Here is a 26761-nt window from a genome sequence, read left to right on the forward strand (position 1 = left end):
CCAGAGGTAGGGACACTACCCAATGAACCACAAAACTTCTGTGGAGCAAGATCTACTTGATCCACATAGCTCATTGATTCAATAGGTAAACTGGTGAGCCACTAGAGAACTACCCTGTGTGATTTTAAACAGTGGTGCTCGGATGATGGTGCATGTAAGTAGAAGTTTATAGAAAATGTCATATTATTTAATCTCTTTGTAATGTTTGTTCTTTTCAGTTCTTCAAATGCTAACAAAACTGGAATAAAAGTCAGATTGAATAAGATTAAAATAAAACATTGGCTGTTGGTCTAGCATCAAGACTAGCTCACTCCAACTACATGCAGCCAATCCCAATAAAGACATAACCAATCTGCCAAGTACTGCTCTACTTGGCTCAAGACTGTGCTTCGATCAGGGTTTCCATTTAATAAGAGTGGATAGGAATGGTACTCTGTAATTATCTACTTGGAACAGGATTCCTGAACAACATCAACAAATGGAAATGGTAACCATAAGGGTAAAGGTTCTTATGCAACAGCAATGAATGGGACTGACATATTGTAAGGACATACATACAGTAGCTGTGGTTACAGACTGTACACTGTAACTCTGCAGCTGGGCAGGGTCTCGTGTACAATAATGGTAACTGGAAACGGTACATTGCAACTCTGTACCTCAGTCAGTATTCATAAGTAATAGGAATTATACACTCCAGTTCTGCACTTGGAACAAGGTTTGTACACAACAGGAGTGTATTATTGGAAGTTCATTAATGTGTCTTCACTGTTAGTAGCCCACTTTTCTCTGATTAGTTTTCAGCAATTTTATTTTACTATAAATCAGATATAAATTCCCTCTCTATGATCCCATCAGAAAGTTGACTACAGCTTATCAATCCCTTTGGCAACATGTAGATGGAATTAAATATTGTTGTTTCGCTTCAAGAGCCCTTGACAGCAACTATTTATTCACAATGTGTTTTTGGAAACTGATTTTCTTAATTGGCCATGGTTTTACTCTTCTTAAAATTGCCCACTATTTAACAAACATTCTTGTCCTGCTCTCGCTGAAACAAGAACCATCAGGGCAGAGAGTGTGTATGCTCAACTTGCTCCCAGCCCACTCCCAGAGTTGCTCATAACCAACCACCAGGAAGTGTCCAAGTGAACTGGTTACAAGATAGAAATGTAAGGAACAGAATTAGGCCATTCAGCCCCTCAAGCCTGCTCTGCCATTCAATGAGATCATGGTTGATTTGTAACTCGACTCCATTTTCCTGCCTTTGCTCTAAATCCCTTGATACCATCATGTTACAAAAATCTATTGGTCCCCCCCACCCCTGAAGGCAGGAATGAATTTGTGTGGAGTGGGGTGGAGTGGGGGGCAGGGGGTGAAAATGCTGGCACTGCTGGCGTGGCAGTTGAAAAACGTCTTCCCAGCGCTGGACATTTCGCAAAATCTGAGTTTGGAGCCTGGGAAGGCAGCCCACCCCAATGAGGCGGGTAGGCAATCAGGTCCATTAAGAGCCTTGTTGAAGGTAAGTTTAGAAGGCTGACTGGGATTTTCCAGTCATTTCCCGATGTGACAGATCAACAGCCTGGCAGGCATCCAGTGGCATGCTGGAGTGCCAGTGTCCCTGGCAGGGTTAGAGGCAATGCTGTCTGACTGGGTGGGGTACAGCAAAAGACCACCCTGAGAGACTCCCCACCCCTCCCTTCCCACAGTTGTGAACTGGCTGTTTTTTTCCTGTTTTTTTAAATTAAAGTTTTCAACACGTGGCTGAAAGTGTACCTTCGTGTTTAAGCGCCCTCTAGGTTATTTACCTTGTACTACAGCTGGGTGCTTCTCTGAAGTCAGAAGGCCGCTAATTGGCTCTCCAGCTTTGAAATCCGTTCCCCCACCCTTAATTGGATAGGAAACCTGTCTCCATATCAATGAAGGGATCACCCATTTGAAAATCCCATGGGCAGGATTTTCAGCTTGGTGTGTAGACACACGCCTGACATGCATGAGCGTGAAATAGCACATGATGATGTCGGGCAAGCGTCCCGATGTCATTGCACACTTGTGCGATATTTCAGTGCGCATGGAAGTCGGCAGCGCGCCTGACAATTATGGGGGCTGTTAAGCCAATTAACCAATTAATTAAAGTGAAATTTTCCCTGCCCATCCAACCTTACAGTTGGTGGGCAGGTAAATAGACCGAGCAGCCTTTGCATGTTTTGTGAAAACTCATCCACGGGCAGGATGAGGTTTTGAACAGCGATTTAAAAAAAAAAAATAACTTTTTAAAACTAATTTTTAACATGTCCCCGCTCATGTGACAGAGTCACATGAGGGGGCATGTCTTCCTTATTTTTGAAATCTTTATTTTTAATGTTAAAAATCTTTGGCTCCCTAAGGCAGCTCTGTGCCTTCAGGGAGCTTTCACTGAGCGCATCCACGTGCATGCGCAAGCTTCAGTGCTCGCGCTCCTCCTGCCCCCAGCCAGACAGCGCACGACTCACGCCGGCTGGCCATTTATTGGCCAGCCAGCATGAAATTGCAGTCAGGGACTGATAGTGGGTGGTGGACCATTTTGCGGCCGCTCCCGGGCCCACCTGACACGCCTGCCCAACAAGGGGAAAATCCTCCCCGTGTGTTTCCCCCAGATGATGGATCTGTGACCCAAAAAACCTAGTTCCTGTTTCCCAGAACGAAAAAAAAACAGTAAAAACTGGGAAGTAGGAATGCTGGTCCAAACTGTTGTTTCCTTCTGGGTCCCATCTCTGTGGCAAAAATTCAGCCTTGCTTGTCTCCATTCTGCACTCTTGTTTATTGGCATCATTGTCCTCTAGTCTCTAGGCATTAAATTTGGCATGTTCTAATGTTTACGCCTGCTGCTTTTTAATTTCTAGGTTTGGAGTTATTTTGCACCCTCTTTTAGCATACTGTCTCAACACAAAAGAAGATACAGGCTGCCAATCTGCTGCTAGGTGCTGTGTAACCAAGAGTAAAAGAGCTGACCATTAATCCTCGATCATTTAGGAAAGAAGCACATTGCCTCTATTCTGTGCTTCACGTGAAGGAGAAAAAGATTAAAGAATGTGAGGAAAAGGCTGAGAAACAAGATTAGAGGAGTCAACTCTAATAAGTACCAGCACAGGTACCCTGAGTTGCTTCCCTCTCTGCAGCAATGTCTGTAATTTGCTCTCTCCTCACTCTGGAAGCTCAGCTTTGAACACAACCTCATTGTGTGGGGTACAGTAGGTACACCCATGCTCTTACTGCCCTAAGGCACAGTTTGCCATGTCCCAACTCAGGTGGTAAGCAGTACAGGGGAGGACCGGGGAGTGAGTTCTTTGCCGTAGCTGCTAAGAATGAACCATAAACCTCAACTATTAAAAACCATCAGAGTGTGCAGGAACATGTGAAAAAATATAATTTTGATTTTAAAAAGACCTTCCAACAATTTTTGATCTTAAACTTTTTCAGACAGCTATGCAAACAGTTGACTGTCCAATCCAAAACAGGCAGGTAGTAATCCTGAACATGTACTTTCCTCAACAACAACTTGCATTTCTATAGTACACTTCACACTGTCCCAGTCCATTTTAGGCAAAAAAAAATAAAAGCTGAAGGGAAGATAATAATAAAGGACTGAAAATTTATGTTGGGGCAGGGGGAGGGGAGCTCAGCACAGTGGAACAGAATGGCTTTTTGGAGGCATTTGAATAGTTCTGATAGAAAGTTCCAGAAGTGGCAAGGCTGGGAGGTTTAGGTGGAGATTCTCATTAAGGCAGGAATTGATTGAAAGAGCATCTGGTGATAGAAATATGGAAATGTCGTAACAGCAGTAGGCCATTCAGCCTCGCCATCCCATTCTGCCATTCAATTAAATCATGGCTGATCCCCATTTTAACTCCATCTATCCGTCATGCTTCTATATCGCTTAAACTCCCTGCTTAACAAAAATGTATCAATCTCAGTTTTAAAATTTCCAAATCGGCCTATGCTCAACAGCTTTTGGGAAGAGAGAGTTGCAGACTGCTTCTATCCTGTGTGTGCAGGATAAATAGAGTATGAAGGTAGAGTGGAGAGTGCGTGAAACAAGGAACAAACTGGTATCACAGATCACCTAAATGGAAGGTGGCAGAGGCAGGGTAGAGGGTGAGGCTACAGAGGCACCTGAAAGTAAGGGTATGGATTTTAAAATCCAATTGTGGTGTGAAGAACCATTGGACCCTGCAAAGGAGTTGGGCGATGGGTGTAGGCATCTGAGATGGTGATGACTGTGTGGGGTTCTGTGGCAGCAAAGGTGTAGACCAGGGCATTCTGAATGTTAGAGAGAACAAACAAGAATTAGGCGTTAAGGAAGAATTAAGCCTCAAAACACTTGACTTTTGCTCAGAATCCTGACTCTAACAATAGGTTTAAGATCTGCAATCTGAGCAATAGAAACAGTAGGGCAAGCATGAAACAGGAAAAGATGCTTCAGACTCATGCAGACTTTTCCCCACTCACGTCAGCAGCAAGTGTGGACCCGCAGTAGTTTTTCTGTTCAGCTGGCATTCTGGCTTCCTTTGCAGAAAAAGTTTACTAGTGCAGGCGCAATCTGAAGTGCCGAGGACCTGGATTTCAATATGTGGATCCTATACCCAACAGGATTTTGGCAAACTGAACTTTGGTCTTTATTTAATTAGGTTGAGCTACGCAGAGAAATGTGCACCACAGTTTGAGAAATTAGGTGCAGCTTTTGTTTTTGTATTTCATTTTTCCATGTTTTACTCTCATCCATGCCAACTGCTGCTCTGCTTGCTTTCTAGTTGTGTGACTATCAGCTCCCAGCTGCCTCTCCGTATTGTCAACAATCCTATTTGCAAAACGCCCCGATCCTCTGGACCAAGACTGCAGTGTAAACATGCAAGCTTTTCTTTAAATGTCACTAAGATGTATGGTTGTATTTGCTGTAAATACAGGGAAGAAGCCCCTCATGAAACAGATATCAATTTCTACAAGCTAAAATACAGCTCTGTTTGGAGAACACGCCTACTAACAGTTCAGGGAAAAGGAAATGAAAGAAGTCAGAAGTATATCTCAAGCTTTCTAAATTGTTTGCTTAAATTGCGGCTCTTCCCCATGTGTTTGATGTTCTTAATATGAAAGATTACAACACACAAGCGTGGACCTGGAGTAGTTTTTTGTTCACCTGGCATTCTGGCTTCCTTTGCAGAAAAAGTTTACTAGTACAGGCGCAATCCAAAGTGTCGAGGACCCAGATTTCAATATGTGGATCCTCTGACTTCCCTTTGAAATGCAGCATGTACATTGAGGATGGGCCAGGAAACGTCCAAAGTAATTATTGTGTTTGCCAATTTGTGGAACCAGCTATGTGATCTTACTGAAATATCAAAATTATGTTGTAATGAAAGAAAATTATCTGACAAAACTATGGAGTGTGCTAACGTTACTAGGGTCCATACTGAAACCAAGCCAAGTAATGATATAATGGGCTTTAATGAGTATCTAGGGAAGCAATCTAGTACCACAGTGAAAGACAAAGGGCAAAAAGCATCATAGCTGAACTGACACTAATTCAAGCTGATTGTCAGAGCAGCTGAAGAATGTAAGAAAGGAAATGTGATCTGTACGTTTGACCTCTCTTTGATTCCATCCCCCACTGCTGCCATTTCTAATTGTCAAATAGTCAACATTTCACATCTGCTCATATTAATTTAAAGAAAATCTGAATCTCACCACTCACTGTCCTTTCTTTCCCCCTTGATTTCATGAACTATTTGTAAGCAGGGTCTGGACTAGGCTGTTTATATTGCGTGCGTGTGTTTTGTTCCTACTGGATTTACAGTATTCAACAACTGTTTATCAGTCAAGCAATTGGAATCATTCCCACTAAAACAGGAAATGTTTGCGGTTCATCAATAAATAGGTGTAAACGAAAACAAGTTGCACTGTGCAGTCCAACTAAAATGGAAAGCAAAGTAATAAAGTTCACAACTAATGTCTAGTTAAAAATGACATAGGAGTTTTCATCCTAGATATTTACCCTCAACAGATTATGAAGATCTAAGTACATTGGTTGGAGAATAGGCCACAGTTTGAAAACAGTATCTGTTTAGTGAATTGAGGTTTAAGGTTGTTACGTGTTTCAAGTGATGTGGATCTGCTTAAAGCAGTGCAATTTGAGGTTGGTAACTGCTTAAAAAGTGCTGATTTGCTACCAGTGCTTGCATAGTGGTTTGAGACTGGTACTTGATTAGAGTAATGCAATTTGGGATTGATACCTGGCATCCCATCATCCACTGAAAGGCTCATTCAAGACTTTGTTACCTCCCGACTTGATTTCTTTAATGTTATCTTTGCCAGCCAGCCTGCCAACCTACAAAACTTTCAGCTTATCAATAACTCTGCTGCCCAGTTCCTCACCCATAACAATCCCTGCTCATCCACCACCCGTCTTTCCTTACTATTGCAATATCCATGTGCTAAAATTTAAAATTCTCAACCTTGTATTGAAATCCTCACTTGTCCTGAACTCTGTAATCTCTTCCTGCTCCTCAATTCCCTTCCAAACCATGCATTCCTGCCAGTCCATTCCCCTGTGTATCTTTGTGCTCTCCCCTTACGCTCCAAAATTGGCAGCTGTTGTTTCAGCCAGCTTGCTTCCAATCTCTGGAATTCACACTTTGAACCCCTCTGTTTCTCCATGTCCCTCTCTCCTACATTGAAACCCTCTAAGAAACACTTCTTTGATGATGCTTTTGGTCACACTCCCTGATATCATCTTTTCTATTTTCCTCATGCCGCAGTGAATCTTGGGACATTTTCTACATTAAAGATGCCATATAAATGTAATCTGTTGTACAGTTGTGAGGTTTGAAATCAGTAGATGTTTAGAGGAATGGAGTTGGAGATTTCTATCTTCTCATAGTGATGCAGAGCTGGCTGATTCAAGTTATATGCCAACCTCCTCCTCATCCTCCAGTAAAGGAAAGTGGAGCACTGTAGACATTGGTGCACAGCTGTATTCAACGGTTTCCAAACATTGGCTATATTTTAATATTCACAAACAGTGTAAAATTAAAAATGTTAAAACCTATATTTAAAGAGTACAATGGAGGCCTGATTACGTGATTAACTGGCACCAGTTTCCATTATGGTGCAGCCAACATAAGGTCAAAGGGAAAAATGTGATACAAGTTGATTTCACATCACTTACCTAAATTAAATTTTGGTAACTGATACAGAGTTACACTGCACATCTTTGCATTATTTCCTGGCACTAATGCAAAACATGCAGGTATAACTGTTGTATTAAACACCAATGTTCAGTTCTGTTCAGACTACATTTGGAATCTGCTCTACAGGTTTCAGAGGTGGCTTGCTCCAGCTCCAAGCTGAAGTAAACATCCTCGTCTTCCAGTAACAGTTTAAAGTTGGTCACAACTCAGTGCATTTGCAGTCTCTCTTTTGTGAGCAGCTAGATTAAGATCTCTGGCAACTTTTTGCCCTGAGTAAAACACCGTGGTGTCAGGCTAGTAATTTCAAACCGTGAACTAACTGCAGGCAGAGCCGAGTGTGATTGCCTAAAGATTTGGCTTAATTCAGAGCAACCTGATTCAATCTAAATGTTACCTCCTGGTGTAAACAGAATATTATGTTGTGAAATAAGCTGACAGAATTACTGCTTCTTAAAGGGGCTCTGCCATTCTGCAACAGAACAGGCTCAAATATTTCAATTCCCAATTTCTGCAGAGTTGCCAAAGTACAGTGTAAAATAGTTAAACTTCTAGGGTAGGGGATCCAATGGTGGTCTGAACACTTCAGGATATCTGGCATGGCATTCAAATTCCAATTTTACAGATACTTTACATTCATTTGGCCCACACATTGCTAAACTATGGACACAGTGTCGGTGTTTGTCAATGGCTTTAAAGGGTTTTACATTCCTCCCCAATTCCCGAATGGTCATTACAATGTTTTTGATCTTTAGTGGGTTAATTCTAGAGTAATGGTAATTTGGTGTTATATACTGGGAGCAGTTCCATATTTACCAATTCATCACTAATCTGGAGGTTAAGTTCCAATTGTGGTTATTTCACCAATAGGAAACTGGGATGACATTGAAGGATGTGGCTTTTAGCACCAAGCATATTGAATGGGATGTTCAAGTTTGTTATGCCATGAAGTATTGCACTGCTCTGGGCTCATGTAACTGGGATATTGTATATTTGTGACAGGAAGAGATAATGAAAGAACATTTATAAAATCAAAACACAGCAATAATTAGAAATAAATCAGCTAAATTCAAGAGAATATTTCCCCCACCCCTCTCCCACTCTAGTCATGTACTTTAACTTTAATGAGGTCACTTCTCCATAGTTTACCAGAATGACATTTAAAGACATGGAATAATTTCAATACCACACTGTACCAAGAACATCCACATCAAAGCGGCACTGTGGGTCTCCCATGCTAATCCATAGACCCATGTTCTAGCAAAGCACACATAGCCAACTTTGTCACTAGGAAGCTCAATGAACACGGCAGCAGTGGCAACTAAAGTACAACTTACTGGACCACAGAATACAACACAGAAGGGACGACCCCACAAAGGACGGACATGGAACAGCATGGTGTTAAACTTACAGGCACGTAAACTGGTGGAGCAATCATTAACAGAGACAGAAGAAAGTGGGAAGGTTCTCTCAAGGGTGTCCAAGTTACTATGTATACTGTCTGACATGCAAGTGCAGTCACGCTCACAGCGTCCGCAATCAAAACAACATGCGAGTTTCATTCTCTTGTAGATGGACATCTTGGCTATAATCATGTTTTCGATGGAAGGAGAGGAAGAGGAGCAGGTTAATGGCAAGGTTACTCAGTCTGGCAGTTGGAAGGAATTAACAAGGGATCTAATACAGGCCTTAGTAATGTAAGCAGGCTTGACAAGGAAGAAGAGCTAAGACCATTTCATGAAAGTAGCGACAAGAAAATCATCTTTAAAAATTCAAAAGAAAGAGTTCAGAAGATAACTTTGAGTATACAATTCACGTTCTTAAATATTTTCAAGTTCATGCTGCACGGGACACTATTCAACAGAAACACAAGAAGTTGCTGAAAATTTCAATTGTAGACCTGCTCATCATATCCCTTTTAAAACAATTTAATCAAAGCAGGCAATTGACAGAAACAGAATTGTATTTTAGTGATTGTTCTTTTCGCTGCTCTCCATTGTTTTTGCACAAGCATGTGGTGCTGGCAAGAATTTGGTATAATTAGTATTTTCCTCATAATTACTACTGTGCTAATGAGCATGTCAAAATTTAGGTAGCACATAAAATACAGGTTCAATTCTTTCAAGCACACATGATGCTGAAATGGTTATTGTGCTAATTGGTTCACTTGTTCAATGAAATTTGTAATATAAATAATATAAAACCATATTATTTGATAATAAACCTAATGTACTGGTAATGAGGAATAATTTAAGTTTCTCATATCAAGTAAAACAAAATCAGCCTTGGATGAACAAGCCATTATGCCACGTGAAGGACATATTTAAAGCTCTCGACTGAGTCAAGCACTGACCTAAGGCCATTTATATCAAAGTTACTGGCCAAGCAAGGGTCACGCTATGATCGAGGAAAAAAAGGCTTTGGAGGGTGATGAATGAGAGGCATCTTCAGTAGCATCCCCATTTCTCTGCAATCTTTTCAGCGGTTAGTTTCAAAACATTAATTTTCAGCAGATTTTTTTTAGGTTATCCGCTAGCTGAGAAAAGAATGATCATATCATGCAGCATTAAGCCTGTTCAATGCACGCAACAAGACTATTCGGTTAGCACTGGTATTTCAATGAAGAAAGTAGCATCAAAGCCTCATAAATGCTGGTGATGCTGGGCAGCATCGGCCTCTTGTCTTCCTTTGAATGATGCCAATCTTTTCAGTGTGACATTAATTGAGTCTGACAAGTCTTTAAAAGGAATGAAATCTTGAGGGAGATGAACCGTTTTTTGATCTTGTTTCTTGAAATGAAACCAAATACTTCAGCCAAATTATTCTTCCCAATCAACGGGGGAATTGTGTAGAAGACATGTGGGTGCCTATTTTTTTGTTTTTTTTAAAAAAAAAAGGAAGACTTGAGGAAACTATTTCTGAGTCCATGCAGAACTACCAAAATAACAGCATGCTGATAAAAATAACAGGCTTCAACCTTGGCAATAATGAATAAAGTAACAAAAAATTCAATAAAGGTTATTAAGATTGAAGCATCCATAACATTAACAGTCTAGCTTGTATCTCAAAAAAATCCATGCTGTAATAAATACATTGCATTCATTGTGGAAATAAAACGCAAACAGTAATAGCACTTTCAGACAATGACATGTTGGGAAATGTTAATTGTTGATGAGATGCATGTAGTTCTACACACGAAGGACGTGTCCACTAACTCGACACACAAACTGCTATATGGACTCCTTGCAAAAACATGTTTATACTGCCATTTTTATTAAAAAAAATATATTTTTTGAATAATCATCGTCAAGGAGGACCCGAAATACCACGCGCTGTTGGAGACCAGAGGAGGAAGAATGAGAAGGTCTCTGACGACATCTAGTGGATGGGCATCACAGAGCACCATGCTCAGCAAAATGTGGAAGCTGTCAGGGTCCAGTCACGGGTAGTGAGTAAAAAAGGGCCCAACTACCAAGAAGAATTGAAATGGTGACAAATTCATTTCAATTCAATATCTAGTGATGATTATTTGCATTAAAGAAAAAATGGAATGAGCAGCTGTGGAATAAAAAATATTCTTTTGATTGGTGTTTAATAAACTTTTTCTACTGATTATAGTTCCTCAATTTGTGGGGCTTCCCACAGAAAATGGTCCATTCAGTGAAAATACAGCAGCAACATTAAACTGAAGATTGAGAGCACTCTCAAAAAAGTGGGAGTACCCAAATTATCTTCATAGTCTTAGGATAAAAAGCCTTACGACAGGTTTGCCGCCTCTATTTTTCTATGATTGGATGAGGGTGTCAGGGCCAGGGCTGCACTTTTGTCACAGAAAGATTAAAAAATGCTTTGTTTCTTTTGCTAACTTGTAAAATGGGCATTGGATTGGGCAGCTTGATCTAGATTATTGGTGTAGAATCAGTGAGACATATCTCCTTTGTCTGCCTATCCTCGATTTAAATACTCCTCAAAAAGACTGAAAAATAAAAATGCACAAACAAAACATTCCTTCTGGCAGATCTTAACCTTCTTTAAATACCTTAGACAGTTTTCTACAAAATTGTTCCTACTTCCTCTCCGGAAGGCTTTCCTTTGTGCAAGGGTTAGTTTCAAAGGTGCCGTGGCCCTCACCAACTCACTAATGAGTATTGACAGACTATTCAACTACATGGGCAAGTCTCATATGATGGTTATACATGCACACTTTCTATCAGGGGCTCAAGGGTTTGCAGCTATCAGCAGGAACTTTTGACTGTTGTTTGCCCCCTGCCCTTACCCTAACCTGCGGATATCGGAACTGACTGTAGCATTCTAACTATTGTCTTGGGTGAGTTCAGCTAACTGAGAAGACCAAATCTAGAACCTGCACCTCTTAATGTAGAGTCTTTACCCGTGCCGAGCAATGGAAACTGCTGATCTTTTCGCCCTTGACATCAATGCCATACTCTTGGCAATGCCGATGATTAGATTCTTAGGCTTGCAGTCTAACTGAAATCTTCAGAGGAAGAGGGTAGTTGCCTTTGCTCTACATCTGAGGCCACCTGTCCTGTTCACTTCTCATGTTACCTAAAGAGAGCTGCAAGGGCAGCCTGGTGACAAAAATGACAGCACGGTTGCCATCCTCTTTTGCACCTCTAGTATAAAGAAAAGTTGGAAATGTTGCAAGAAGGTTTTGGAATGAATGTAATGTTCACTTTATCTTTCTTCGCTCTGTTATAGCCAACCATTACCAGGGACACTTGACTCCAGCTCACTGAGCTCCAAAGCTGACTTCCACTCACTTCCTTTGCTTTAACTGAATCACATTTTTATTTACGCTGGTATCTTGCCGTTGGGCTGCTGTATTTTCTACAGATTCAAAGTGATCTGTGGGCAGTGCTGAAGATGATGTGTACGTATGATGTAACTGCTACACATGCAACATAAAAATCTCTTGCTCAAGGTAGACAAGTTGGATCGCACTCTGGGCAACAGGGAACCCGTTTTTACTCACAATAGATCACTACCAGTGTGCAGTTAAATTATAGAGTTTCATGTTCCAGGGCAGCAGGGAGAAAAATAAATTAAAAATACATCAATCATCAAAAGGTACTTGCAATCATTTCATACATGGATTCTCATGTGCCTGAGTTCCACGGAAAAAGGTCTATATGTAACTGTGTTTTGTGCTTTCTCTTTTCCCCATTACATTTTCTACAACAGTGAGACAAACCTAGAAGGGGTGAATGCTTAAGTAATAAGTTCATACATACAAAAGAAATACAGATATAAACCAAACTTTAGCATTTTTTCTAACAAATCAGCCCATACAACTCTTCAAAAATCAAAAACTGAAATGGCTTTTGCACTTCCTCCCTCCCCGCCTATCTAGGAGAAATTTTCTTTGCAAATTCTGGACCATTCTTTGAATAATTTAGGTTACAATGAAAAAATAATGATACTTTTAAGCTGAATTTTTGTTTTGCTTTCAAGCAGCCAAGGTTTTCTTTTTAAAAAAAGATAAAGCTACTCAATTTAATTATTCTTGACCTCTGTGGATGCACCAAGTTTTTTTTGTTTAAATTATTAATAATGGGCCTAAAAGGTTTGGACAAGTGGCTAAGTAGGTCAGGTATATGTTAACAATGTGACATGACTAATGCCAATATAATGATAAATCTGCTGGAATTTCATTCTAAATGTGACAGCAACTACTAAGATGTGTGCCCTTATCAAAAAAAAACCCCGGCATTTCTGGTACTGTACTCAGGTACTGCATATTGCATGCTCCACCATTAAGGGCTGTGAAATACAATGCATTTGGCAAGGATTTGTCTTTGTTTTTCCAGCTGACTTGGAGCATTACCTCCAGAGTTTTCAAACAGCGGCAGTTTAGTTCTGACAAGCTCTTTCTTCAGCCTCACTAATCATGTCATTTTATTTATACATCTGTTCTACATCACATCATTAATAGACTGAAATTTGGACTCCTCATTTTAGGCACACCGTTATTCTCCAAGTATATTTTTAATTTTTTGTGCGCAGCTTAATCACATTAATGCTAATTATTTTTCGCTCCCCAATCTGCAGCGTTCATTAATTTTCTCAGATTTCCCATTATGTATTAATGGCATAATGTTAATCTAAACCTGCCTTCCTTTCAGGTAATTAAACTTCCTTTCATATAGTCTGAAAAATATTGCTCTCCATTTAATTTCTCTTGCCTTAGTTATTCGACTAGGTTAATGAGTTGGTGAAGGGCATTGGTGGCACAATCACACTGCCACGGGCAAGTGACCAACAGAGGCCAGGCACCATGCCACTTGGTAAGTAGGAAGGTAAGTCAAAGAGAGCTATCCCGCAGCTACTCTTCAAGTTCAGGGTTGCATTGGAGCAGGTTATTGGTCTACTCTGTAGTGAGCAAATGGCATGGAGGAAAACCTTAAAATAAGAGTTCCTCCTTTTAAAAATTGAAGTGGAAATCAAGTTCTGTGCATTCTGATGCAGTTTACAAGTCAAAGCATTCGTTATGTTTTTCCTTAAAATGATAATTTGACTGCTTACAGGAGTCTGAAAACCACAGTGCTTTTACAGCAAAAAGGGTTGACTTAGAATAATTATGAAGAGTTGAATTTTCAGCACACTGACCTCTGTCCATATCCTATGTCAAAGATTTATATTCTGTAGCCAACTTTATTGCTGTCAAACCAAACTCTGTCAAATAGGGACTACAATTAATGGTGGAGCTGCATTAAAATGTGCACCTGTATATTTGAAAACTGTTTAAAATGAGTGTGTTGCTACTGGATAGCAAGCATTTATAATTGTTGTTTATATACAATGTTCATCGGGTGAGTAAATAGAAGTTTAACTACTATAGTGTACTCCATCTCTGATCATCACTGACAAGCTAATAACAGAAAACCTTTGATGTCTGGCAAGCCCTCCATAATACACCGTTGCCGCAAAAACCTCAATATTTTAATGCATTCAAGGTGTACATTTGTTGCAAATTATAATCACTAATAACAAGGTACTGATGGAAAGATGATGAAATTATTACTTACGTCGTTTACAGCCACATTTCTTAATCCTTTTTGTATCTGTGATGTCATCGTGACAAGCTTTGCAGTAGAAAAATGCCCTGAAGCAATAAAGTGCAAGAATGACCATTTAATGGACAGATGCCTTTGCTCAGGCTACAGCGGCACATTTTCTACTAAACGTGGTTTATTCCAATGGAGAAAGACAATGCACTGTCTTTACACCAGGCATGTAAATTCAGAGTGACAAAATGGCCAGACTTTAAGTTCCAAATTCCTGAGTAAGATATGGTATGATTGTTCGGGGGTAGTGGGAAAATGGAGGTGAAAATATATTCAAGGATACATAAAAACATAAAAGTCCAGTTGCCTCATTAATCCCACTCCTTTCACAGCCATGCACACTCTCTGCTATTGTGGACTCTACCCAACATATTTAATCTCCTAAGGGAAAGTTGTATGAAATTTCTCCCTGTCCCCCTTAGATAATTGACTGAAACTCCAGAATATCAATCTATCCTAACAAGGCACATTATTCAATCCTGACCAGCTGCCTCCAACCAATGACGTTTCCATGGCGTCGGTGTCACAAGAACCATTGTGTTTCCGAAAGTCATTGATCATCTCTGTCTGCACATATCATTATAATCTTCAGTTCTACCTTTAACTAGATATGTAGCTGCTCCTCTTAAAGGAGTTAATCAGCACAGCCTGAACTGCTTTTGCTAAGAGTCTGTTCCAATATCTACACTACTCTGTGGGGGAAAGAACATTCTAATCTCTAGTCCTGCCTCAGGCTTGTTAATTCTGTTCTCATTTCCTGTAGTTCTGCACTCACCATCCAAGTTAAATAACCTGCTTACATCCATATTATCCATGGCTATCAGCATTTTAAAGATCTGGATCCTTTCCTGAACTTACTTCTCCAATGACAAATTCAGTTTGGAGAGGCTCTTTTCATAAATCGCAGCCCTAATGCTCAAGTCATTCTTGTTTCTCTTTTAAAATGTTTTTGTTGGTGGAATTTTTCTGCTCATCAGTGTGTGGGTTTCTAAATGCTGGGAATGCTTTTACCTGGCACCCAATGTCAGCATTAAACAGGTCAGTTGTGCATGTAGAATGAAGCTCTCTCTTCTCAACCAACAGCCTGCATTTAACTAGCACCTTTAATGTCATAAAACATTCCAAGGCACTTCCTTGGAGAGTTATCAAGCAAAACTTGACACCTGGCCGTATAAGGAGATATCTGAATAGATAATCCAAGGTTTGGTCAAAGAGGTAGGCCTTAATGAGTGACTTGAAGAAGCAGAGAGAGGTGGAAGGACGGAGAAGTTTAAGAAGGGAATTCTAATATTTATGACATAGGCAGCAGAAAGCCTGGCCATTAAAACAGAGGATGTGCAAAATGGCAGGAGTGGAAGAATGCAACCATCTCATAGAGTCATAGGGTGAGAGATGATTACAGAGATAGGGGTGGCAAGGCCATTGAGGGATTTGAAAATAAGAATTATTTGATATAAGAGCTAATTGGCATGAATGGTTAGATTCAACTCAGTAAATCTGGGAGATGCTTGTTAGGGTGAAAATTCAAGCTGATGCAACAGGGGGTACTCTTCTGTGATTAGGACTGAGGAACATGAGAGATATTTTCTACTGTTAGAAACAGATGTGTCAGTCTTGTCTTTTTTTTGTGTAGGAAGATATGCTGTTGAGAAACACAATGCCCATGAATGGAGTGATTCTCATCTGTTTAAATGCAGGTGAGGACAATCCATGAAAATTTGAGACTTGGTAGTAGTTCATGGGATTGGTGCTCAGTCTCTAGTAGAACCTGCACTCCAAATAGCCTTCTCCCACCAACACTGAGCCAGTTTAAAGATTGCAGCAAAATCCACATTGAACAGTATCATTCATGGTGAAAGGGTTCAGTTGCTGCATCAATGAATTAAGTCCAGCTCAGTAAGTGAGTGGATTCTTACCAATTCTTTTAATAAAATATTAATACAACATTAACAGGCATTAATAAGTATTAGCATTGTGCTGGAAGAAAATCTTGAATGTCATTCCCCTCTTTTGAGGGGTGAAGATAGGGAACACCATGAAATGGCCAGCCTGGAGGTTTCACTTAACTCCAGTTTTTCACTAACTTCAGGGTTCAGTTCTGTGCTCAATGACATTGAAAACAATCTACATTGTTGGGCTTGAGTAGAGTGAGCTTCGGTCTGTATCTTGACCCTGTTATAAATAACCAAGGGGTCTTAATGCTTCCACTGGGTACGCTGAAGAAGCCTCTCAAAGCTTTCTGATATTATTTGTTGCATGAATGCAACTGTATCCCTTCCTGATTATGCAATTATCTTAATTGCTTTTCTGATATTAATATGTCTTCATTCAGAAGGAAAATTGTTTGGTTTTTAAGATCAACACACACTATACTTCCTCTATACAGATTCTGACTGGCACTAATTGCCGCACTTCCAATACTAGCCAAGGATGCAGGAGTCTTTGGGCCATGCACTGTACTCCACAGCCACAGTTAGTGGCACTCTGTGATCAGCTGGCTGGGAACACTTTTCATCATATAGGATTATATCTAGCAGTGTATTTCCCTCTTCCCAAAGTTGACAGTCATGGCTGGACAAAGAGAGACTGTGCATGCAGCGAGTCTCATCATATCTGAACAACATTAAGAGCAAACAGATGAACTTATTGGCTCCCTTGCTTGCTGGGAGAGCTACGAAGCTCCCAGATATGTTTATAAGTTTAGAGGGCTCACACATCCATTCAGCCTTTTACAGTGTCAATGCTGAAGAACGTTTTGGAAATAACACTAAACTGTACACATGCTTAAAAAATTGTCACCATATGTTATGAAAATGCTTTAATGTATAGGATGATATCTCAACAGGAAAAGTAGAATTCCTCCCTCCCACTCTTCCAAATGAAAGATATAGGAGTGTTTATTATTTGGCATATTTCATCACTAATTAGAAACAGATTATAATTGCGTCCATTTTCCATGTATCAAATCAAACAACTACCTTTTCACTTCTTTGGCATCACTTGCAATGAAGAATCCCAATGTGCCTTCATGGATCTTGATGTGGTTCCCAGGATTGATTAATATGCTACTCAGTGAAAACACAAAACACCAAGTTTCTGTTAGCTGCTGCTGGAGAAAAGCATTGTCTCGATGGCACATGAATTAAAGGGGAATGGTGCACCCATCCCCACTGCAAAGAAAATTACTCTCATATGAACTGCACTTATATTTCAGAACCTGTATACATTCCAACAGATGACTCAATTAATGACTGAAAGGAGCTTGTTTATTAGAGCCATAATATTAAGATGCATAACAAGCAAAGCACCATCTGCTTAAAAACATATACCCTTAAATAAATTCTCATTTTACCTAATTTGAACGCCTTCTGATAACAAAGCAAAGAACAGGCTCTATACTTTTAATCTGGATGATGTAACTCATTGTTAATCACAATCTGAACCAACAACGAAAGTGGAGTTTAAAGGTTTCAGGCTGATTTTTCTTCGAGGGATTACAGTTGCTTCACTTCTACAGGGAGGTAGTGTTTTTTTGGTGCAAACTTACTTGTTCTGATTTACATTACTGTTTCTCTTCATTCTATTTTGTTTAGGGTCCCACTCCCTCTTGCTGGTACTAGGACGTGTTTCCCCCAGCTAAGGCAGCCCTGCGGTGCCTTGCTCTCAAGCCTCACCCCCATCACTCTTGAACTGGTTAAGAGGACATCTCTGAAGTGAATTCTTCTTTAGTTTTTATTCAGTGTTTCCTCTGACAATACAGCTTGTGATGAGGAATTTGCAACCCGAATAACTTCTGACAAAGCAGGATGGATATTGGATGGGGTTTGACAAACAAATTAGTATTATTTGAACCATTAACCAATTTTGCATAGGTAAAATAGATTTTCACAGCACTATTTTGGTGAAGGAACCATGGACAAGATTCTTCACCCATTGACCATACATGGATTGAAAATCTAGCCCTATATCCTTAAAATGAAGCTACTATTCACAATTGGTTTAACAGGACAGTAGCTGCAGTGTCAAACAAACAAGTTTCAGTAGTTTGTACAGTTCCCCTGTGATTGGAAAACAATGTGCGCTCCCATGTAACATCATTAACTGCAACTTATCAATAGTTTAAAGTAACAGTCACAATCCTTTAAAGGTAATACACGTCAAGCGTACAACTACTGCACGGCACAGCTGTATGCTAAATTAATTAGCTGACCCAAAGGAAAGAGATGGCTGGTACATGTTATCGACAAGAATCCCAATCTCTCTGTTTAAATAGTCTGTTGTCTGAAATCTTCCTTTAGTCCTGATTTTTCCAATAAACATCCAGCTCTTTCCTCTGGGCTCTCTCAAACTACTTGGTTTTATATAGTTCTACTTTCATATCCAAAGGCTTTGATTTCTGGTAGACAAGAATAAAAAAGATGAAAAGGAAAGGTAGCAGTCGAGAAAGTGCACTCAAGGCACATTCACAAATAAAGCACAGCGAGATCTGAATTGCTTCCAGGGATGAACTCCTTGCAGTTGCTGATTTACAAGCGTTATCAGTAGGGCAGCTTCTCTTGGTTTGCTGGGATGATGCCAGCACCACCTCTCCTTAGAAACTGCTAAATTCCACGAGGATTATTCAATATCCTGAGGTGATTACCAGACTTTTCTTTCAAACTTTCTTTCTATTCGCTCTGCCTCATTCTTACAATCATTCATCACTTAACTGCTATTCCTTTGATTTACATCATCCTTGCCTCCTACTGTTTTAAACATTTCTTGAGTCCTGTGGAATAGGCCTTGGCCCCTCATTTTGCTTTCTCAATAGTAAAAAAATACTCAGAAATAAATCTATTGTTGTTTACTGCAAGAACATTTCTAAATAGAATGGTGATCCTGCTTTTAAGTCAAAATTCATTTGGCAGAAATATAAAGAAAATCTGAAACAAAGCTGAACAGATCCATGAGCGGCAAAGCTAATGAGTTTTCTGGATATTTTTTGTTTTTATTTTAGATTTACCACAGTGACCTTGACTTTTCGGTTTTCCCCATTTTCTTGTGTGCCTTTTTTGCTTCTTAGCTATTTCCATGTTCTTTGAATGTACTTCTACTGCCTCACAAGATTACTTTTTTATTTCATCTAACAATTGCTGATTTTCAATTAAGCAGTTTTCAAATCACTTAACCATTAACTTCCTCTCTGCAATTGGAGCTTCTGCTCTATATTCAGCGTCTTTTACCCCACTTCCCCCTTAAACTTTAGTAAGCTGCTTATGTGCCAGTTCTCATGCCGTGTATTTCCAACATTTTCCACTTTTGTTAAAAGTTACTGTTTCATTTCCAACATAAAATACATAGAGTTTCCTGCTGCACATATCCTGGATTGTCGGGAAGCTGCTAGTGTTATTCTACTTCAAGAAACCGATGGTTTATTTGAAATAGCCTAATTTCACAGCAACTAATATAAAAAGCAAACTTTCATTTATGTAACACCTAATCACGTCAGTGAAAAGTCTCAAAGTGTTTGATGCAATGAACAATACTGAAATACAGGCTTCATTTAGATCGGCCTCTAACTGGTGCGAAGTAGCTAATAATGAACACATGTTTCAATTGCCTAGTTCATGAAATGAATTCTAAAGCTTGATTTCAAATACGTTGGGTTGCAGGTATCCAGTTCTTTGTTGGAGCTTTCTAACAGTTTTTTTTAAAGAAAGCTATTTTACAGTTGATGTTTTTGATTGATCAAATATAAACGGGCCTTCCATACAGCACTATTGTTAGACATAGCACTAAGAATATTACACTAAAAGATGCACTACAAGGTTTTTCAAAGAGGAAAATCTAAACAATGCATTTTATGTTAGAAACCATGGTATATATAAAAACATCAAAGCTAGTTAGGGGAAAATGATTTGTACTCCTTGTATATACTATTATGAGGTTTACTAATAATACCAAGCTATGTATAATATCCATGGTACTAACATACCACTTTTCTGTGTGTTATCGTTTATACAAAGTCCTGGTACCATAATCCAGGCTTAATCTGCATTGTTGGATTGCGTAGAGCTGTTAAATGTATGTGTCTTTACCATTTAGACCACAGCATGTGTACATTGTAAACTGATGTATGTGCCTCTGTACTCACATAAGCTTTTCTTTCTTTATGAATAAAAATCTGAGTTCTGCTGACATCAGATTCAATTTAATATTCAATTGGCAATGTAATTAGAATATAAATTAATAAAAACCAAGTCTCAGTATAGATTTCCATATATCAGAAACTCATACAGTACATGACTGACTTATTAACAGATTAAATTTTAACTAGAAAATCAAGGAGTAATCCCAGGAAGCAAATTTCTGTTGGTAAAGAGTTCAGTTCACTGTGACAATGACATGCTTCCACCACAAACCACACAGAGTAACAATATACAACAAACGATTGCAAAAATAGAGGTACAACCATTGCAAGCCACGTATGATTGCAGTAACTGTTGTTGGATGGCTGAACGGCACTAGAAACTCTCTTATTTTTGTTGTACATATATCACTGCACACAAGCTTGGAGTCAGACAAAGGAAGGAGCTGAGGGACAGACACAAAGCAGGATAGGGGGAAAGATGGGGCAATTCTTGGGACAAAAAGAGAATAAGCAAGTAGCTACTAAGCTAGTTGGGTCAACAATTAAATGACGCTTGAAAAAATTGAAACAAAAATCATGAAAAAATTCAAAGATTCAAATTGGTATCTTTGGACTAAAAGGATACTGCCAAAACATTAATTTACTTCATGCATTAATATTTCACTCAATGTCAAGCAACAAACAGGGTTTGTGGGGGGGCGCAGATGAGAAGTGGTTGTCCCAGTGGGCTGGGAAAAAATGTGCAACCTCACTAAACCAAGAAAAATTAAAGAAATGGTAAAAACTGCTTCTGAAATATGTTTTTCTTCCATATTTAGTGAATTGACTGTGTAAGCATGGAATGTGATCAGTTACCATCAGGGCATATTAAAATTATCATTGTGAAAAAAAATCATCAAACTCATTAATTAGCTAATGAAATAAATTTGTGACAATTCATTTTTTCCCTTTCTTTTCAATGAATCCACAGACAACATGAAGTACTGTTTAAATGTACAAAAATCTGAAGACAGACAATGTGTAAGACTCAGTTGAAGATTTTGACAAGCAGACAGCATAATAGCACCTTGGCTGACTGACATTTACATTACATCATCATGGGGGATGGGGAGGAATAAAACTTTATGCCAGCAAACGTTTTAATATGGAATGGTTGGAAACACAATCTGTGAGACAGCAAAGAATGAAGGAGCATCTAGAAAAATATATGTAAGTATCACTTTTCCCAAAGAAATTAGTGTAAGGACAAGAAGTTTTTTTAAAAAAAATACTGTAAATGTCATATATTGACTAAAATGTTATTCTATTTGATGTGTTTTTAGTATTATCCTGCTGACTTGGTGAGAGTAAAAGAATGAGCACTTGAGGAAATGAGTTCCAAAGCTGGAAGATGTAAAGAATTGAAGGGAAAGTTGAGATTGGCTGGGAAGTAAATGAAGAGAGCTTTACCACTTGGCACCTCTGTAAACAACAAGAAAACATTTCAATCAAACGCCATGGTAGGAACAAACAGCTCGCAACAAAAACAAAAGGAAACATTCCAACTTGGCAAACATAAAACAAACAAAATAGTTTTGTTTCTTCAAAAACACGAATGTGGCAAAACACAAGAAAATGCAAAAAGGAATCTTAGTAACAAGAATACAAAGTTGAACTTTGTTCTATTTTCTCTGTGGTGTGAAACAATTATGAAAATGAACCTGTATACGCCAACAGAATTAGGACACTACTCTTGGACATTCACTAGGCTACTTTGCAGCATTTATGTATTTCACCATAAGATGTGTTTGGCCTATCAGTGTTCATGATAATTGAGAGTTTTAATAAATCTTGCCTTCAAAGAGCTAATTGGGCTTCCCCATCTTCCTTCCTCCCATTTGTTCATCACTTCAACACAACATAAAGATGAATAATTGTTGTGTTTTAAATGTTCCCTATGTGCTCTCAAATTAAATGAGTACTATTATTTTCCTCCATAAACTTTCAGGAAAAATAACTAATGAATTAAAAACAGACGATTCTGGAAACACACAGCAGCTTGATCAGCATCTGGTGGGATGTTTCTCACTAAAACTGCTTGGCTGAAATGAAGGATCCCAACTGAACATTAACGTACCTTGCCTCTTTTAGCTGATTGAGCTGCTGTGCTTCCCCAACATTTTCTTAAATAAAGTGCCTTAAGATGCACTTGTTACCCGATTACTCCAAATTTAGGCTTAACAAAAGTTTCTGTAACATGGAATGTAATCAATCATATTTTTAATGGAAGAGAGTGGACAGAAAATGTATTTTACATTAGGCTGGCATATAACATTGGACACATAATGACAGTGAAAGGCTTATTAGACTTGCTAATTAGTATTGGTTGATACATAGTTCTTCATGTGAGTAGTTCATTATGTCTTACTGGTGTCTGATGTGTGCAATATTGAAGGTTAATATCACATTTAAATGAAATTAAGATCAGTTACCAGTACAAATGCCAAACAATGCTATCCTAGAAAGTTATAAAGTTCTTCAATTGGATATCTTTGAGATTATCTTTTAATAATAAAGGTTGCGTTCACTTGTGCATTGTGAACCTTTCATTACTGGCAGTGTTAAGTGCATTCATATTCTGTCAGTTCAATGAACAGTTTAAGAACTGTACAGTACAGACCCTATTATGACCCTGTTTGCAGAGAATTGGATCTAACATGAACATGAGACGCTAATTTGACCTCATCTACTGCCTCTGAAGACCTGATGCCTTGGGAGCAGGAGTTCGTCCTTAGCTGAGAAGACAATACTGAATGGACTGGCCAGATCTAGTCATGTGTTTGCTTTGGTATAGTTTAGCACACTTTAGGTAGTTTTTAAACTAGTAACATACAGCTAGCCTGATTATTTCAATCAGTTTTACATAATCAGTTACTGCGCAGGCAATATATCCAATTTGAAGGAGCTATTGGAATGATTGTCTTCAATTTAGTACCTAATTCATATCCGCAGCTGTGAATGGATATGTAATCTTAGTTCTAGAGAATTTACAGTGTATATTACTGCTAATTGGGATTAGCATTGAATCAATAATGTTTGCTTAATGCAAATAAGTGGATTAAAGAACAGTTTGCTTAACATGAGGCTTCCATTAAGTGGCTTCTACTGTGTTAATGAGTTTAAATCAGCATCATTTATCCCTTTCACATTTAACGACAACTATATCTGAAATGCATTCACCTTGTTTCCATTTCAAATCTAATGTTACGTGGAAATATGCCTGAACTGACTTTGAATGGTGTAAACTGGCACTGGATGGGCTGGGTTATGCTCACAAAGCACTTAACTGCTGCCTATGGTCAATGGCAATTAGCCCATTCCAATACTGACTAAAGAGCAAGAACTTTCTGATCGTGCATCACATAACCTTCAAAGATATCAATAATGCCTGGACAGCACTTTACCATCAATCAAAGTGCCAGCAGGGACTAAATAAGTATCTGTAGGAAGTAACTTTGAAATGTAGGGGCACTTCTGATAAAAATTGTGGTAAATTTGAAGAATGTTAACAATTAACTTTAAAGAATTAACCTTTCTCAGCTCTGTTATGATAATTTTATTGAAAGACATGTTTTACTAACAGTGTACTGTCAGAAAGGTCATGATATTCTCACTGGAAATAACTGGGATCAGCACCGCCATGGAACTACATTTTATATTGGTTGCAAATCTAAAAGGATACTACCGTCAGCCTTTTAATATTCCTTGTTCCCCTAATGCAAATCAGTGGTAGGCAGTTCCTAATCACCACTGGAGCTCTGACCCATTCTCAGTTCTTTGTAAGTTATTAGTTCCTGCAACGGTTTATTTCTTTCAATAATATAAAATAAGCAGAATCCGTCATTGGCGAGCCAGTGACACAGTTGGTGTGACTTCTTTATCTACTTCAGGTTTTTAAGGCACATTTGTCAGGCTTTCAAAAGGTGGAAAAAGACTAGTTGTGATATACTTTTGTAAAAATAATGATATGATTTAATATCTGCCTGTTATGTATCAGTTCATACATGTGTTGCACTAAATCAGATGGGGTAACAAGTGAACCATGTCGGACGATATTGATACAGCCAACAAATTTGACATTCACTGACTTTTGAAGAAATATTTAGATATTTGATGTCCTTTTAGTTAACGTTCCTTGCAGTGCCCATGAGCACAAGTGGGAAGAACCAATCCCTCAGTGAGTTAAGGAGACACACCAGCAGAGCTATAGATCACAGTAATTATTTCAATTGTACAGCTTCTTTTTAGTCTTTCTTCAACTCCACCGTTGACTCTGCAACCAACATGGCAAAGGAATAAAAGATATTAACTGGCTTTTAATCAGATTTAAACTGCCAATGTGAAATGGAGTTGGAAGATGCTGAGTTTGTAGGAACAACTGAATGTCTTTGTCAACATTTAGTATTCTCTTGACAGTTTGGTCGATTAGGAAGACTTGTGATGCAATTAATACTCACAATTCACAAGAAAGGCTGTGGTACTCACCTGCTTTCCCTTGTATCCGATTTGTATTCTATGGCTAACAGTAACAGCTTCAGCTTTACAAAACACAGCCTGCATATGGAAGGCAAAGAACCAGTCACCTCACATGGTTACATCTCTAGCAGGTAAACCATTTCACAAATAAAGTATATTCTCTGTCAGTAGATCATATTCTCGACATGAGGGAATCATTCTGAGCTTAGACAAATTTCGCATGGAGTTGTAAAAATAGTTGGAAGAGTATGATCAAAAAAGAACAATCTTGAGAAGCTTCCTGACTCACTGGACAACAGGATTGTAACATGAGGATGCTCAGATTATTCTTCTACTCTCCCTGGAGTTGGTAGAGGATGGCTGATGTCATGGATGGGAGGGGGACGTGGATCAGGAAGGAGAGTGTGGCATATTCAGGAACTACAAAGCCTTTCTGCTGTCAAATCTCCAAAATGTTTTCTCCAAATTTTCCTTAGTAATGTGGGGAAAGCTTTTCTGAAAACAGGCCCCTGAAGGAAATACACACGTGTCAAGTGAAAGAAGCTCTGCCACATTATTCAACTCTCCGTTGTAACTGGTCTTGGTACAGATCAATCCAGCTTAAAATGTGATTTTATCCCAGAGCCACATAAAGTAGATCTTGTCAGTATCAATGATTGGAGAGTCTAGAGAATCTACCTCAGGGCCAAGCTGCATTATTTGACTATCATGTCCAAACCAGGGCATACCAGAAATCCAGAATTATACTTAATGTTACACCCTGCAATAACAGTTTAATTTGATTTCTTCTTAATCCAGACAATTGCAAATCATGTTCACAAAGCAGTCTGTCGTAAGTGCATTTGTATTAACTCTATGCCCAGTAAACCGCAACTATCTTCTTGATAGAGAATGAATCAAAATATAAGAGGATCATCCATATAATTTCTGATTGTGTACATCAACTTACTTGTAAATTAACACACATGAAGTCTCAAGTAAGAAAATATTTCCAGCTCTGGTCCTATCATCCATCACTTTGCTCTCCTAATTATAGTACATTTACTTAGAAAAAAGTCTGAAAATCAATTTTTATTAGTTGTACAATCATTATTAATTAAGCAATAAATATTGAACCCAAGTATGAAGAAAAATCAGTGTAAAATTAAATTTATAATACTTTTGTCACTAATATAATGCTTACAGCTGAACCCACACAAGGATTTATTTTGTGTGGTATAAACTGGACTAAATGGAAATTGAAATAAAGCTCAATGGACAACTAATCATCAACTTAAATTGGAAGTCGATCATAATTATTAATCATTCTGAAATTTTAACAGTCATTGACTGTCTTAAAGCCTTTAAACATGGCCACAGTATTAAGGTACATAGGAACAAGAGCAAGCCATTCAGGTCCTCAAGCTTGTTCCGGCATTAATTATATCATGGCTGATCAGTATCTCAATGCCATTTACCTTGCTTTGACACGTATCCTTTCATACCCTTACCAAATAAAAATCTGTCAATCTCAGTATTGAAGATTTCAATTGACCAAACATCAACAACATTTTGTAAGAGAATTTTCCATATTTCCACTACTCTTTGTGTGAAAAAGTGCATTCTGATTTCACCCTTGTATGACCTCTCTGCTTTTAAGATTGTGCCTCCGTGTTACGGAAATCCCCTACCCGAAAAAATATCTTCTATCTACACCATTGACTCCTTTTGTCATTTTAAACACCTCAATTAGATAACTCCTTAACCTTCTAAACCTTATAAATCAAATGTATGCACTTGTACTCATAACTTAGTATTTTTAGATCAGGTAATAT

General features: G+C 38.7%; 1 protein-coding gene and 1 long non-coding RNA gene across 5 annotated transcripts in view; one reads left to right on the forward strand and one right to left on the reverse strand.

The window, feature by feature from the left end:
* The window catches only part of LOC121270913, a 32854-nt gene extending 9305 nt beyond the window's left edge, over positions 1-23549 (forward strand). Inside the window, exons 2-3 of the long non-coding RNA XR_005941638.1 lie at positions 21403-21641; positions 21755-23549. This is a non-coding gene — a long non-coding RNA (uncharacterized LOC121270913). The remainder of the gene's footprint in view (positions 1-21402; positions 21642-21754) is intronic.
* The window catches only part of kcnma1a (potassium large conductance calcium-activated channel, subfamily M, alpha member 1a), a 770607-nt gene that overhangs the window by 136478 nt on the left and 607368 nt on the right, over positions 1-26761 (reverse strand). For all 4 annotated transcript variants that reach the window (XM_041176516.1, XM_041176514.1, XM_041176513.1 and 1 more), the window contains exons 16-18: positions 24957-25025; positions 17281-17367; positions 14264-14340 (exon numbers count right to left, since the gene is read on the reverse strand). In XM_041176516.1, the coding sequence (XP_041032450.1) occupies positions 14264-14340; positions 17281-17367; positions 24957-25025 (233 nt within the window). The remainder of the gene's footprint in view (positions 1-14263; positions 14341-17280; positions 17368-24956; positions 25026-26761) is intronic.

The sequence above is a fragment of the Carcharodon carcharias genome, chromosome 28, assembly GCF_017639515.1.
Source record: "Carcharodon carcharias isolate sCarCar2 chromosome 28, sCarCar2.pri, whole genome shotgun sequence".
NCBI lineage: Eukaryota > Metazoa > Chordata > Chondrichthyes > Lamniformes > Lamnidae > Carcharodon > Carcharodon carcharias.